The 16,425-nt window shown below is 36.5% G+C and overlaps 1 protein-coding gene across 1 annotated transcript in view; it reads left to right on the forward strand.

Moving 5' to 3' along the window:
- The window catches only part of Kcnh8 (potassium voltage-gated channel subfamily H member 8), a 390,818-nt gene that overhangs the window by 199,382 nt on the left and 175,011 nt on the right, over window positions 1–16,425 (forward strand). The window contains exons 4-5 of the mRNA XM_070018387.1: window positions 8,173–8,300; window positions 13,112–13,352. Of these exons, the coding sequence (XP_069874488.1) occupies window positions 8,173–8,300; window positions 13,112–13,352 (369 nt within the window). The remainder of the gene's footprint in view (window positions 1–8,172; window positions 8,301–13,111; window positions 13,353–16,425) is intronic.

A 16,425-nucleotide genomic window follows, 5' to 3' on the forward strand; every position in this document is an offset into this window, starting at 1 on the left:
ACATGAATATCAAGAAGGTTGAGCATATGTTGGTGGAGGAAGTCAAAGGAAGGAATGGCAGACAAATGGATACGGGAAGGATAGGCAAATGCAGTCATAATATTCAATGTCCATATGTGTAAATGTACATATGTGAATATGTAACTTGTACAGATGGGTGGGATTGGGAGAGATGGAGGAGAGTAATAGAAGGGGTAGATCAAGACGTATTGTACCCATAAACGAATATGTTCAAATCCTTTTGTACAACTACTTAAAGACTTTAAAACACTTTTTTATTATAAAGATACTGTACAGAGGGTTATAGGTTGGCTTTGAACTGTGATCCTCAGATCTCAGCTTCCTGAGTAGCTAGGATTACAGGTGTGAAACATTGGCACCTGGCTCTTGTCTTTTTAGCATTGATTTTTAAAAAAATTATGTTTATATAGATACCCATATCCCCTTTCATCATTCTCCCCAGCTCCAAATCCTACCCTTTGACTTTGTTATTTTATTTTGTTTTGTTTTTGTCAGTCCTGGGGCTTGAACTCAGGGCCTGGGCACTGCCCCTGAGCTTCTTTTGCTCAAGGCTAGCATTCTACTTCTTGAGCCACAGCACCACTTCTGGCTTTCTCTGTTTATGTGGTACTAAGGAATAAAATCTAGGGCCTCATGCATGCTAGGCAAGCACTCTACCACTAATCCACATTGACTTTGATAACTGAATTCATCTTGCTTTTAATGAAAAAAATTAATAAATAAACTCTCAATGTACAATGAATATGTGCATATGATCATACAAAAATACTGACATCAACAACTAGAGTTGTTTTTTCTATTTTTGTTTTTGTTTTCTTTTTTCTGTTTTTTTATATGTCTTTGGAAGAGTAAGGGGAGGCACAGAAATTAAGGGACAAAGAGCGAATGAATGATGCAGTGGTACTCACTGGACTACATTGAAAATGAACTATACAAGTTATGGATGAGGATGGAAAGGAGAAAACTGGGAGAGGGTGAGGAAAGGGGTGACATTGTCAAAAAATGTACTCATTACCTGATGCATGTAGTTGTAACCCCTCTGTATGTTACCTTTATAATAACAATATTTTTTAAAATGAAAGAAAAAGAAATAAATGATCATTCTTATCAGAAAAATATAAATAAATAAAAAATAAAATCTCCCTCTTGGTACTTTCATAGAGCAGCACTCTTATCATCCCTGTTTTCCACTTTGAGCATTTCAAGAATTCTGTATAAATGGGATAACACAGTTTGTAACCTTCCATCATTAGTTATTTTTTTCACTGAACAGAATACATGTTGTTTTCTCTGTTCTGGTAGAAATCCATTGCTGGCATGTATTTCCCCATAGGAATATACTCATGCAATGAACTATTCCCAATTTGAAGGACATTTTGGTTATTCTTAATTCTTGAGAATTTTCTATGGACAAATACACATCTGTGTGTTTGTGAGGGCATGATTATATTTCTCTGGGATAGTTAGCTAAAAGGTAACTGCTGATTGATATAGTAAGAATTGCTTAAGATGCTATTCCTTCAAGAATTTGCCAAACTACTTTTCAGAGTGACTGGATCATTTACATTTGCACCAGCAATGCATGAGAGACCCTATTCCCTCTCTTCTCCCTATTTCCTCTCTTCTCACTAGCATGTGGTACTGTCACTGTATTTTTTTTTTTTTTTTTGCTGTCATAAGAGGTGTTCATTGAGATCTCAGTGTAGTCTCAATTCTCATGGCCCTAACAGCTGGTGCTCATTAACATACTTTCATGTGATTTATTATTGTTTTTGTACATTCACTAGTGAACTAGTGAAATGACTCTTGTCTTTTGTTTTCTGGTTGAATTGTTTGTTTTTCTTAACACGAGTTTTGTGAGATCTTTGTATTTTATACCAGTCTTTTTTCAGATAAATAGTTTAGAAATGTTTCCTCTTATCATATTATTTGTATCACAAATGCATTCATTTGGCATGAAATCTAATTATTAAAATTTGCTAGTAACCATAGCAGTTGTTTTGAAGCTATATCGACAAAAGATTTTTCTTTGTTTAGAATTGCCAGCCCATGTTGATAATAAGAAGCTGACCAAATACAGTTGCATCATTTTAGATTTATTTATTATTGTGCTATATGTCTCTATCTCTATATCTATCTCTATCCAGTGTATTTGTGTTTGTGTGTGTGCCAGTATTTGCCTAGGCATTGTCCCTTACCTTTTTCACTCAAGGTGGGCACTCTGCCACTTGAGCCACAGCTTCACTTCTGGCCTTTTTACAGGTTAACTGGAGATAAGAGTCTCATGGTTTATCCTTCCCAAACAGGCTTCAAAATGCAATCCTCATATCTAAGCCTCCTGAGAAGCTCAGATTACAGGCATGAGCCACTAGCATGTGGCTTTGTTTTAAATTTCTATTGACTGCATTTCCTTTATCTCCTACTTCTCATTTCTTCTGAACAATATGCTATGGATTTCATCTGACTGCCAAATTAGCTCACTTTGTGAAGCTCTCATAGTTAAATATTCACAACAGACTATTATACAATTTATTATAACAAAAATGGAAAAATAATAACATATACAATTGCCATACCTCTCAAAAAGTATAATAATTCAGAAAAGCTCAAATGGTGAAAATTTGGATCCGTGGAGGGAAGATTTTTTTTACCCATATGGGTTGTGGTGGGTTTTCTTTATTTTTCCTTTTTTGGAACATTTTGAAATTGTCTTTGCAGCATAAAACTAACTTACATTTGTTTCATGTGCATATGAAAAGAAACGGAAATTCTTTGTTCGATGGATTCCTTAGATATATGTTCATTGATTATAAATATAAATACTATCCAAATTCTCTACAATTTTAGCTGATTTTACTCCTATAATATACTAATTTCTGAAGCAAAATTTTAATTTTCACTTCAGTTAGCCTTTCGAATTTCCTGTGTTTCTCTAGCAGTCCTTTGCTTTCAATACTATATAATTCAGAACATCAAAATTCATAATGGTTATTTTCAGAAGGGCATCCAGAACCAGAAATCTGCACCGGTAGTCAATGTGAGCCAGGCAGGGTGGCTCACACCTGTAATTCTAACTACTCAGGAGGCTGGAAAGTTCATGAGACTCTTACCTCTAATTAACCATCAGCAAGCTAGAAGTGAATCTTGGACCCAAGTCATACAATGCAAACCTTTAGCAAACAATGCCAATCCAGGGTGCAAGGCCATGCATTCAGCCTCCAATACCAGCATAAAAATAAAATTAATGAAGACAAGTGCTGTTGCTGTTGGTGGTGGTTGTAGGGCTTGAACTCAGGGCCTCGACACTGTCCCTGAGACTCTTTGTGCTCAGGGCTAGTACTCTACCACTTGAGCCACAACACCACTTCCAGGTTTTGAAAGGGTAATAGGAGATAAGAGTCTCACAGAGGCTTTTCTGCCCAGGCTGCCTTCAAACTACAATCTTCATATCTCACCCTCCTAAGTAGCTGGGATTGCAGGCATGAGCCACCAGTGCCTGGCTGCTCAAATACATTTTTAAGCATATTATAAAAGTAGACCATAAATGCAATGGTAGATCTGAGGCAAAACAGAAGAGAAATGGAATCCAAATTAAAGCTGAAGAGGGAACATTTTTAGTCTATATATGCTTTTTGGTTTTGATTTTGGTTTTTTGTTTTTCTTTGAGCCACAGCTTCACTTCTAGTTTTTTGGTGATTAATTGGAGATAAGAGTCTCATGGACTTGGCTGCCTGGGCTGGCTTTGGACTGTGATCTTCATTTCTTAGCCTCCCAGGTAGCTATGTTTACAGGTGTGAACTGCTGTCCCTCAGCTTACTTTACTTTTTAGTAAGTGAAAGAACTAATGCCCAATGGAATAAGGATTCAATGTGGCACAAAGCCAAAGCCCTGAGGGGAATTAGGGCATATCAGTCATATATAATGTTTTGTACAGAAGTTCTAAATCATCAGATAGAAACAAAATAATTTTTGGCCAAAAATTATCATCACTTGTTATTACTCAATAATTAAAATTGCTTATTTATCCACCCATGGACTAACAAGTACAGCTCCTCCTTTTTTTTTTTTTTTTTTTTGTCAGTCCTGGGGCTTGAACTCTGGGCCTGGGCGCTCTCCCTACACTCTTCAGCTCAAGGCTAACACTCTACCACTTGAGCCACAGCGCCACTTCCAGCTTTTTCTGTTTATGTGGTGCTGAAGAATCGAACCCAGGGCCTCATGCATGCAAGGCAAGCACACTACCACTGAGCCACCTTCCCAGCCCTATATCACCTCCTTTCTATCTCAACATTTACCACCTTTTACTAGGTAACAACCCCCAGGTCTCTGAAATGCCTACCTTCTTCCTGTTGGCCCACTACTGTTGCTTTCATTTTCCTTATGTTTTGTAATTTTTAATTATCTATACAACATTAGTTTACGAGGAAGAATGTTCATTGTGACATTTTCACACATGTCCAACTCATTCCCATCAATGATACCCCCCCCATCACTCTTCATTCTTAAAACAATTTCAACAGCATACTTTAGCACTTCATGGATAATCATTTTAAAGTTGCTTTTGCATCTACCTTAAATCTTGTCATACCTCTTTATTTTCTCTATACCTGTCTGGCAAATCTATAAACCCAAAAGAGCCAACAATCCATTTTCATTGACTGCACACAGACACCTAAGAACAGTGAAGTTAAACCCTACACTGGAGCAGATGGAAACTACGTTAGTTATCTAATAAGCTCATTGGATTCCCTGTTAGAACTATCACTTTTCTTTATGTGCTTGATCTCCCTGCCATCACATTTCTTTGTATAGTAATTTCTCTGTGTGTGTGTGTGTGAGTGGGTATGTGTGTGAGAGAGCATGCACATGTACACATGCAATAATACTGGATCTTGAACTCAGAACTTCTCAAACTTACTTGGGCTTTTTCTTGAGCCATGCCTCAATTCGATTTCTTTACTTTCATAAATATTTACTCTAGTCTTTTTTGAAATAGGGTGAGTCTGCTTGGCTTCTAAAACCCAACTGATAGAGCAAAAGCCTTCTGACCTTACCACATTCCTATTGTCACTGTCTTAAAACTATTAAAACTTTAATTTGTTGTCAAATTTTAATACTCTTTATTTTATTCTCAGCTATAGCAATATTTCCATTTTTAAGTGTAAATTAGAAGAGTTCCACGTGAACCAAAACAATTTAACACATGAAGACATGATTTGAACTTTTAGTAACATAATAAAATTAGCCTTTCAGTCGTGATTTTTTTTTAATTTGTCCCATCAGGATGTATGGTGGCTCACTTCCTACCCTCCCATCTGTGAACATGCCTCTCCAGTAGCCACAGCTGGGCTAAGGCTCTGGGTAGATGGAGACTACAGCTTCCTGGTGAAGCTTTTCATTGGGTTTTGCTTTTGTTAAACTCTTGTCTTCACTCACAGCTCAATTATTTTCATTCTGGGTAATTCCTTAAATACACAGACAGACAAGACAGATACACACAGAGACAACCACATATTTACATAAAGCTGCTTTTGTGCTTTGGAGAGATCTTTTTCAAACATCTCTCTCATCTTCTTATTTTCTTGCCACCTTATTTTATTTATAAGATAGTGAATGACACTGTTATAGACACTGAAGTTAAGAATAGTCTGGTTAAATATATACATCAAGGGAAAAGTAATCTTAAGCCCTAAAATGGAATGAAAAAGTAGCAACATCTCCTAAGTTTATGTTCTCTGTGTTCACAATCTCATGTTCATTGTTTTCTGTATCAATATACCTTTTTATCAAGCAGAATTTGAGATAAATAAAATTCTTATGCCAATAAAGAAAACTCTGCCCCTTTTCATACTATTTTAATCTCCTTTCATTGAGTCAAGTCTATGGTTAAGTAACATATTTATGTTAATTTTTCAAATTACCTTGTAACAGGTGAACAATTTATAAAAATAAAATTGTATTGGATATTTGCTTTGAATAAAGCATACTGTTTGTTGGTCAGTCAAGCATCCCAGCCTGCTATGGGGATGGAGGAGTCATTAAAGTCCTTTGAAGACTTGAAGTCCAAACTCAGGCAGAGCCTATTATACCCATCAGTCCATTAAACTCTGTACATGATGCAGCAATCCTGAACAATGGGGACATAAAAGGTCTTGGAGATGTTTGTGTAAGGGCTAGGGTCTTTAGACCAATCTGGATTCACATCTATCTCCACTCCTTAGCAGCTGTAAAACCATGTGATATGTTTTCACATCTGTCAATGAAAGATATAACATTTGTCTCACATGGTGTTATGGGGAATCCTTAAAATAGTAAATACAAAAGATCTAGATCAGAGCCAGCAAGTACACAAAAACAACCATACATCAATATTCATGGCTTTCCCAGCATAACCACCAAACCTAATTATTTTTGTGAATGAGAAAGAGTTTGTAATGCTAAAGATAATTTAATGATGAAATAAATAATGGGACTCAATTGTTGAATTTCTTTTTGTCGGTTGTTGGGCTTGAACTCTGGGCTTGGGCACTTTAAAATACAGATACAATTTATTGAGAATAAGATGGTGTATTGACCAGTTAACCAAAGACAGACTAAATATTTCTTGAAGTAGTATAACACTTTATTTTTATTGGACAATGACACTGTAGAAAGAAATAAACTAGTTAGATTCGTACATCATTTTATGAGCTCAGAATTGGACTTAGATGTCTAAACATTTGAATGTAAAGACAGTGATATCAGAAGAAATGTTTAGATTATTAAACATATTTTAAGTGAAAAAATTGAGCTATGCAGATATAATCTTTTAAAAGGCAGATAAGTGTGAAAACATAAAACTTTTAAATGTTTAGAATGCAAAGCACAAAGTCAAGTAAAATAATTGGAGTTATTTTTGACAGCACAGATGACAAGAAAATAGTAATTAGTACATGAATAACTATTATAAATCAAATTTAAAGTACCATATTTTATAATTGGCAAAAATAATGACTTCTGAAAATTCAATGCAAATGAACACTAAATATTTAAAGATGTGCTCACCCATTATTTATGAATTTAAAAGGTAAATCCAAACTATAGTTTGTTATTTCTCAACATTCAAAATGTTAGATTCCATTCTGGTGATATTTTGTAATTTAGCTATGTATGATAAAGTAGGCTATCCATTCACTTGCTTTACTTGTTAAATTGCTTTAATTAAATTTAGAATGTTAATACAAAACTCTGTATGTATTTACACATAATCTTCTCTGGTAACTTATTTGTTGGTATGTTGGCACACATGTAAAGCTTTAAATTCAAGAATTTTCACTGCAGGATTATCTACACAAGTTATTTTTTATACTCCTTGATAATCCTAAATATGCATGATAAATTCTAAACTGAAAAGGCTAATCAGATTCTTGATATGGAAGCTCTTAGCCAATGACGTGGACAGGAAAGAATTACAATGTATACATTTGGAATGACTTGCAAGTTATTTTGAGGTTAAAAATTGGTGCTTATAGCTACGGGTCAATGGCTCACGCCTGTAATCCTAGCTATCCAGGAGGCTGAGATCAAGGATCACAGTTCAAAGCAAGCCCAAGCAGAAAATTCCAAAAGACTCTTATCTCCAATCAACTACTCAGAAAAAGCCACAAGTGGTGCTGTGCTCAAGTGGTAAAGTGCTAACCTTGAACACAAAAGCTCAGGGACAGCACCCAGGTCCAGAGTTCAAGCCCCAGAACCAAATATAAATAAATAAATAAATAGTATTTATTGTAGATTCCATTATACAAATATAAACAATTATAAATGTGGTTATAACATATTTCAAAACTTTTCTGAAAGAAATTTTCTCATGGTGAGTAGAATAAGAGATAGAAATGTGGGAATCCCAAGAAAGGGAAACCAATGTTCCTTAATGCCTTCTTGAATGAGCTGAAATGTTCCTCCATTCTTATGTATGTTTTACTTTAAAAAACAAATTCAGTTAATGTAATGATGAAATATATGGATTAAAATATGCTACACTTAAAGATTACTAGGAGCTCTGCAACAGATAGCCACCATGTGATTTTGAGAGTAAACTATCACAACGTGACATTCCTGAGATGAAATGATGCATTTGTTGGCATCTAATGAGTTTTCTTTCACTTCCCCCAGACAAAGCCAAAGGAAGGTCGAGAGCAGGCACCCACTTTGAGTCAGCCCGGAGAAGGAGCCGAGCGGTCCTTTATCACATCTCTGGACACCTGCAAAGAAGAGAAAAGAACAAATTGAAAATAAATAATGTAGGTGGAATGTGTACACATGGTGAATGCTAGAGTTTCCCTTGATGGTCATGCTGGATTCACTAAAGAACAGCTCCAATTATTCATTTATTGGCTCTCTTAGATTATTTTTTTTTCTACTATGGCTTGTGCTTGCTTATAGAGAATGAGCTGAGAAAGGCCAGTGGTCATAAGGCATTGTAAAATAAAAGTTCTTAATCATGCTGTTATCACAGCCCAGAGATTAGAGTATTATTGCAGTGCAGTAATACATGGAACGACAGACCCTGCAAATCAGGACATACTGGCTGCGCTGTATGAAAGAATGGATGTGGCAAGTCACATTATACATTCAGAGTTTGTAGGTTTAAATTCCTTGAATTTATTTGTAGTTGCAACTATTTTGCCCTTTATGAACAAAAATTCATTACTTCATTTAGAAGTTCATATTATGTACAGAATGCAGTTGGTAATCCCCCACACCATAACTCTGAAATTACATGCCATCCCTTTCACAGTTCCTTAAAAGGTTGTGCTTTTAGTAAATTACCGTCAAGTTCCCTATCCCTGTCTATCCCTATGGAAAAAAAAATTTTGTTTTAAATAAGGACTTTACTTTCATGAAGATTTCCAGATCAAGGCCTATTTAGTTGTAGATGTCCAAAGCTAGCTTTTTTTTCTTTTTTCTTTTTTTTTTTTTGTCAATGGTGGGGCTTGAACTCTGGGCTTGGGTGCTGTCCCTGCGCTCTTCAGCTCAAGGCGAGCACTCTGCTGCTTGAGCCACAGCACCACTTCCAGTTTTCTGGTGGTTTATTGGAGATAAGAGTTTCAGGGACTTTCCAGCCTGGGGCTGGCTTTGAACTGTGATCCTCATATCTCAGCCTCTTCAGTATCTAGGATTACAGGTGTGAGCCACTGGCGCCTGGCTTCAAAAAGCTAACATTTTGAATGATATTAATGTCATTAGTTTACCTTGTGGAATCATCAGAGCAAATGGGGAGTGAGAGCAGTTGTGACTAGGAACAGGAACGTGAATACCTGGTCTACCTCACCAATGCTATTAGCATCAGTCACATCAAACAATCAGAACTACTTTAAAATTGGTCCCAAATCCAGATGTCTGAGAGTTAAGGATTACAAAGGATTCTTTGGAAATTTACTTTAATCCAATAATTTCTGGTACTGTTATCTTACATACAGATAATTTCGATAAAACAGGTCTTTCATCAGGCACAGAAAGCATCTGTTTCTCTAATTTTAGTGCAGAGAGAGAGAGAGAGAGAGAGAGAGAGAGAGAGAGAGAGAGAGAGAGAGAGAGAGAGAGAGAGAGAGAGAGAGAGAACAAATACAAATACAGATGTTGCAAGCCTGGTCCTGGAAAGCAGAATAAAATATTTTAATCCAATTATATTTATGGACCATCTCCATGCCCTTTTTGGTCAGCCACGAACCACTATGGAGAGTTATATAATGTATTATCTTTGCCCTGCCTAATATGAAGGTTTTCTAGGTGGACCTACTTATTGATTCCTGAGAATCCAGGGAAAGACAACATCACATGTCACTCCCTCTCTGAATCCTACCCCTGGTTCCCTTATGTTACTAAGTCAGCCTTGGTGAAAGCAAACAAGTTCTAGGAAGAAACAAAGGTAACTACATCTGAACAGGATTCCATGCAATCCAACCAGCAAAGCACCTTTATAAATGCCATCCAGAGATCCTATTATGCAGAAAGCTGACAGGATCTTCTAGGTTTGTACTGAATCATTTAAATATCCCAACTATTAGTGAGCTATCCGATGCATTTGCTAAGCTTTCTGCTTTTCCCTTTCGATTTAACGAAGTACAAAACACCACTTAAAATTCTGATTAAAAAATTCGTAACTCCCACTGCTCAGCTAATTGCCTAATTGCCTTTCATAGAGGAAGTATAAACATCAGGGTGGAGTATTAAAATAATATACAATACAGTATTCAAGAATGTTGCATCGACACAGGGACTCTGCTGGGACAGGTAAATCTTACTTGTAAAGCCAATTGTAGAATCAGGACTGACTAGTCCTGTCTCCAACTGTTTTCCAGGAGAGCAAAGGAGAACGGCTAAAGCGCACAGAACAAAAAGAGAAGGAAAGGGAGAAAATACTCTGGATAAATTACTGGCTAAATCATCTTTTGGGGATGGGAAATTCTGATGATAGCAACATGGACACACACACCAGAATTACAGCCCCTAGCTGTTTAAAAATACCACTAAAAGTTGCTTTTGCTTATGTTATTTGGTTCTTACAGCAAGCCAGCACATTTTTCTTAGTCTCATTTTAACAATTTGCAGAAACCAACTTACCAACTTACTTAAAATTTCTAAAGCAGGAGGAGACACCGTGGGACTCAGCCTTAAATCTTCTGACACAATGTAGACACAAATCTCCTCACCTTACTTCTCCTCTGAGATAGTTTTATGGGACAGGTACATAGGCTTCAAACTCTGAAGAAGAAAGAAAAACACATTTTTTTCCACCCAGTTGATTACATAAGGATGTGTGCAAGACTTTAGTGAACATTTCAAAAGTTAAGATGTACCTGAGCTGAACTGAATTCTCAGTATAATCAAGAATATGATTTAATAATAATATGAGAATATTAAATAATATGCTTTAAGTGGCCTACATAAGTGAAATTGTGTATTTCATTTTCTGAGTGGTGGAGATAGCTAAGGTTCATTAGAGCAGTAGTTCCCAACCCTTACCCTAGACCTGGCCTCTCCCCTTGAATAAGGTAAAACTTAACTTTCACCTTATTAAAATTACTTAGACTGAAAAATGTGTTGTTCCTGATGTCTCTGATCATTTCTTATTGTGGTAAATATTTAGGAAAATGTATGAGCTATAAATATAAGTGGCAGTACTCACTGATTTTGAGGAGATGAATATCATAATGTTCTCTGCCATGTTCCTGCCTGACTTTTGTAAGTTCAATTCAGGACTTCATCTCCTCTTCTTAGTTTTATGTTAAAATCCACTTTGTAACTTAACCCTCAGAATCAGACTGGAGTAAAAGTAGCAGGTCTTTTTTATTGGGATCAGTGTGGAATATAGATTCAGTAATTCATTGGATACCAACAAACCAATTAGAAGAAGCAAAATACGGGTTTATCATGAAGAATTGGCATGATGAAATGCCTACATGGGTTGAGTAAGAATATTAACAGGAAAGGGAAACATGTTTGGTCTACCAGACATTTAGCATGACTATTTAGACATGGATAGTCATGGCTAAAAATCAATTCTTCCTGCTCTCTCTTGATGTTTCACAAAGTCTCAGATACTTTTGGGTTCCCTGAACATACCACATTATTGGTCTTTCTCTCAATAACCAAGACAAGAAAACAACACTGTGACCTGAAAGTAATATGTATTCCAGAACTTTAAGCTAGTCTGTTCATTCAACTTCACTTTCAAATTTAAGTTTTCATTACCTATCTTGCATTTCTCATTAATTGAGGTCAAAGCAAGGTCTGAAAGTATCTAGTTACAGGCTTGTCAAATTTCCACACACACCATTGTAGGGCCTGCCTTTGTGTCCTGGCAATAAGGGAATTGTTCATCAATTTGGACTGCTTTCAAAGTAAAAAGCTTTTGCAGTTATCAAAAACTCCAGCTATTCTTCTGCATTTCATCAGCTATACAATGAACATGGCCTTCCTCTTTCAATGACCCAAATAATAACCCTTAATTAACTATTTCTTGCCTTACCCTGGAACCAAAGTCTGGCCAGTGTCTGAATGCATTACTGTTCATAAAGATAATAAACTCTTCATGAAGATAATAAACTAGGAAACTTCACTAGCCAACATAATGAAAACAGCATATACAACCTGGTTATATTTTGAAAGAATGTAAACAGCTATTTAGAATAGAATGTTGGTCATCTCTATCCTTTCTAAGAAAGCAAATAAACTACCTTTGCTGATTTCAGCAAATCTCAGGTCAAATATACTCTAGACAATGACTGTCATCAGATTGTCCTCGCAGAATCAAAGCATAGAGACATAGTTTCATGTTTCTGATGTGTGTAGGGTTATACGAGCAACTCTAGCTATTTTTGGGTGACATTTAAAACAATGATCTGCTTGTTTTTTAATGAGTGAAATCTAGATTACTCACTCCACATTCATAACAAAACTCTGAACATACCTGTTATTCACAAGAAAGATCTCTGCTCAATTTTAGAACAGTCACATGCTACATTGTAGCAGCAAGACATTCTGAGCATTGTAGCTTAGATTATTTCATCCTTCTGTGAATACTACAGGATGCACTTCAACAAGCCTAGATAGTGCAGGTCAATTAATCAAACTGACTGCCTGACAAATCAATAGAGAGATAAACAGGAGATGTCGAAGGCTGCTGCTGGTTGAGATGCTTCAAATAACTCTAAAATAACAGTGTATGGAGTAATTGTGTAAACCAACAACACTGTTGTTATTGTAATTTTCAAAGTTCATCTACTGTACATCTCAATGTGTGGGCCAGACCTTTACATGACTGTTAATCTAATAAATTGGCTTACATTAACATCAGCACAAATGAGTGGTATAATTGGTCAGCCTTTCCAATGTGGTCACCATTGTATAAGAGGTCCTTCTTCAACTGAAATATAGTTAGGCAGCACATGGTTGGATGTCCATATCGAGTCTTAAAAGTCTTGCAAAATTTATTGACACTCTATGCACAAATGAGCCGTCTCCCAGAAATGTAATGTTTAAGCCTCTCTGAGCCTTGCTTCTAATGTATTTCTTTTCCTCCTTCTCTTCTTTTTGTCTTTCTGCACAGAATGTTTTTGTTGACAAACCAGCATTTCCAGAATATAAAGTTTCTGATGCAAAAAAGTCCAAATTCATTCTTTTGCATTTTAGCACTTTTAAAGCTGGCTGGGACTGGCTTATTTTGTTGGCAACGTTTTATGTAGCCGTGACTGTCCCTTACAACGTTTGTTTCATTGGCAATGATGACCTGTCCACAACTCGGAGCACGACAGTCAGTGACATCGCAGTGGAGATCCTTTTTATTATAGGTAAGAGCTGACAGCTGCTCTCCTAAGTTTGCATATGGGAAGTAAGTGTATTCCAGAATTTTTCTAACAGGAATTTGAACTTAGATCCATTTGCGTAGGCATACCTCAGCCTGGGATGCAAATTTTGGATAGGTACATATTTGGGTTTCTGGAAATTGCCTCTTTCAGTTTTTCCACTGTTCCTGTATTCAAATGAATCTAAAATGGTACATATTTCTAACTTTCATTGTTTTCTTTGAAGGCTTGAAAAAGATTTAATGGCTGCTTTGTCAGTATTTATGTATCCTTCATGATGTAAACCATGTATAGTCACAATGGAGATTAACGGGAATTCATGAGTATTATTCTGGAAGTGGTCCAGAAGGTCCACTGGACATGTAGATCTTATGCCAAGTCTTTCCACGCTCTTTTTAGCATGTGGATGGAACTTTCCACAGGTGTTTTGGTTGCAGATGCCAAGCTCATAAGCCAATCAGAAGCCATGAGTGTCTGATTTCAACCAAAGAAGAGGCCCCAAGGGATGTTTGCTAGGATATTTCTCTTTCGAATACTGGATTGGTTGTTTCCTGCTCCAACATTAGAAGCTCTATACTTTATATATTCATCTTAAGACCATTGCCAACCTTTGGCTTACCCAGGTAGAACAGATTCTGGGTTTCCTTTAAAACTTAGATTGACTTCCTGTTGTGTAATTGACCTTCATTGATGAATGATACCTCTTCATCTAGTAGTGGTGATACATCCTGATTGTAAAGAGAAGAGAATATGTGGAAAATATTTCAGTCAAGTGGGTAAACAAAGGGGTGAAAAGGGAAAACCAAAAAGGTCAAAAAAATTGCAAGGCAAATCAAAAGCTTGTTTCAATGATGATAGTGTTTGTTTTTGTTTTCTTGGTTTTTGTTTTTAGTCTTTTCTTGGTGAAACTACTAAAGCTTTGAGCCTCACATAGTCTCTGTAACTGAAAGTCAGTGCGATCTTGCTCTGGGTGAGTTTGGTGTAGCTTCCCGGACCACTGTAAACATCACACATAGTGGGCACTTGGCTTAAGAGTCCTTTTGGGACCCCAGCTCCCACCCCAAAAGTGGCAGATGTAGTACGTTTAGACCACTAGATGGCAATGTTGTCTAGTCAGGTAGTTTTGGAAAAGCTACAAACTACTATTTTTATTTTGTTGTGTGTTCGTCCTGGGGCTTGAACTCAGCCCTTGGATCCTTTTGCTGAGCTTTTTTGCTCAAGTTAGCTCCCTACCACTTGAGCCATACTTCCTCTTACAGCTTTTGGGAGGTACTTAATTGAAGATAAGAGTTTCACAGAACTTCCTGCACGGGCTGGCTCAGCCTTCTGAGTAGCTAGGAGGACAAGTGTGAGCCATCAGCCCGCCTTAAAGATTTTGGTTTTGTTGTTGTTACTGGTACTGGTGCTTGAACTCAGGTCAGGGCACTGCCCTTTAGCCTTTTAACTCAAGGATGGTGCTCTACCACTTGAGCCACAGCTCCATATCTGGTTTTTGGTACTTCACTGGACATGTCTCATGGACTTTCCTTTCAGGCTAGCTTTGAACCATGATACTCAGATCTTACCCTCACTGTTAAATGGCAAATACCATCATTCCAAAGACAAACTGGGTGTGTCTAACCACCAGTTCATTGTGGTTTCTTTGCTAATCTTTGATGTCTCCTTTTACCTATCTAGGACGTACATATACATTATCACCAGGACTTGGCCAATCATTCAACATGACTAACCCTGAGTTTTGTTTTGTTTTGCTTTTTCCCATGTAACCACTAGTTGGTAGGGCTTCATGAAAGAGTAAACAAAAATATTTGTTTACCAAATATTTCATCATCTTGTATGTGGTTATTTACAATCTGTCCTTAGGACAGAGATATCTCTTGATTTTTTTTTCTTCCCAGCTTTCCTGATTTTTGGCATCTTCTGGATTTAGAGAACATTTACATGACTATATGCTATGCTCACTGGAAGACATAACTTGTTTGCCCGTGGGAAATCTTTCTTATGACAGATATTCTGTAAAATTTTGCTTGTTTGTGTTTGGGTGCTTTCCCCCAAAGAAATGATAAAAAAAGAAACTAGTTGCCTTTTGCTCTTTTTCTCTATATGCTTTCCTGTGTCACTGGATGCTGCCATTTCTGCTGATTCAGGCAGTCAGTTAGTTATTCCAAAAGATAATTCAGTCCATTACTAGCAGGATTAAAAAAAGATGGAGACTTACTGCTATTTTTATGCCATTTAGCTCCTACAGTGATTACTTCTGAATCTGATTGGCTCATTTTGATGAGGCCTAAGAAATTCCTTGCTATGTTCTACTGTTACCTTCCCCTATTGTATGTCTTTGTTATTTATTGTCAGACAAGTTCTCATTATGTAGGTCAAGCTGGTACTCCTTTCACTTCTTCTGGGATTGTAGTTGTGCACTGCCATGCTGTTCATTCTCCTAAATGAGATTAAGTATACCTACAATTTATCACAACATACTTGGGAAAAAATAGCTTAAACTAGTATTCCTTCAAGTATATTTTTCTGAACTTTCAGTCTAAAAAGTTTTCTTTTACAAAGGAAGAATTTATTATTGATAAATAAGTTATTTAAGAATCCAAGTTAATAAGAATTAGAAAGTACATAGCCTGTGTTGTGTCTTTATAACACGAAGATATTGTTATACCATTTAATAATCTTTAATATGTGTGGTATACTTCATCCATATATTTAACATATTGTTTTCTATTTCTAGAATAGTGTTACTGACTTGGCATCTTACATGAACTGAGTTGAGAAGGAGGGTTTTCTTTTTCCTTTTTATTGTTATTATAAAGGTGATGTACAGAGGGGTTACAGTAAGCCAGGTAATGAATGCATTTCTTTTTGGACAATCTCACCCCTTCCCTTGCTTTTTCATGAGTGTCTAGTAAGTACCACAGCTGCATTTATTTCACCCTTTGTTAGGAAGGGTTTTCTTATAAGTAAAAGATGCTTTTTTTTCATTTTCACCAAATCCATAGAAATGATAGGCAATGTCATTATTTTTTAAAAGGAGAAATCAGTAAATGCTCTA

Source organism: Dipodomys merriami, unplaced genomic scaffold, assembly GCF_024711535.1.
Source record: "Dipodomys merriami isolate MVZ:Mamm:240054 unplaced genomic scaffold, mDipMer1.0.p SCAF_13, whole genome shotgun sequence".
In the NCBI taxonomy this organism is placed as follows: Eukaryota; Metazoa; Chordata; class Mammalia; order Rodentia; family Heteromyidae; genus Dipodomys; species Dipodomys merriami.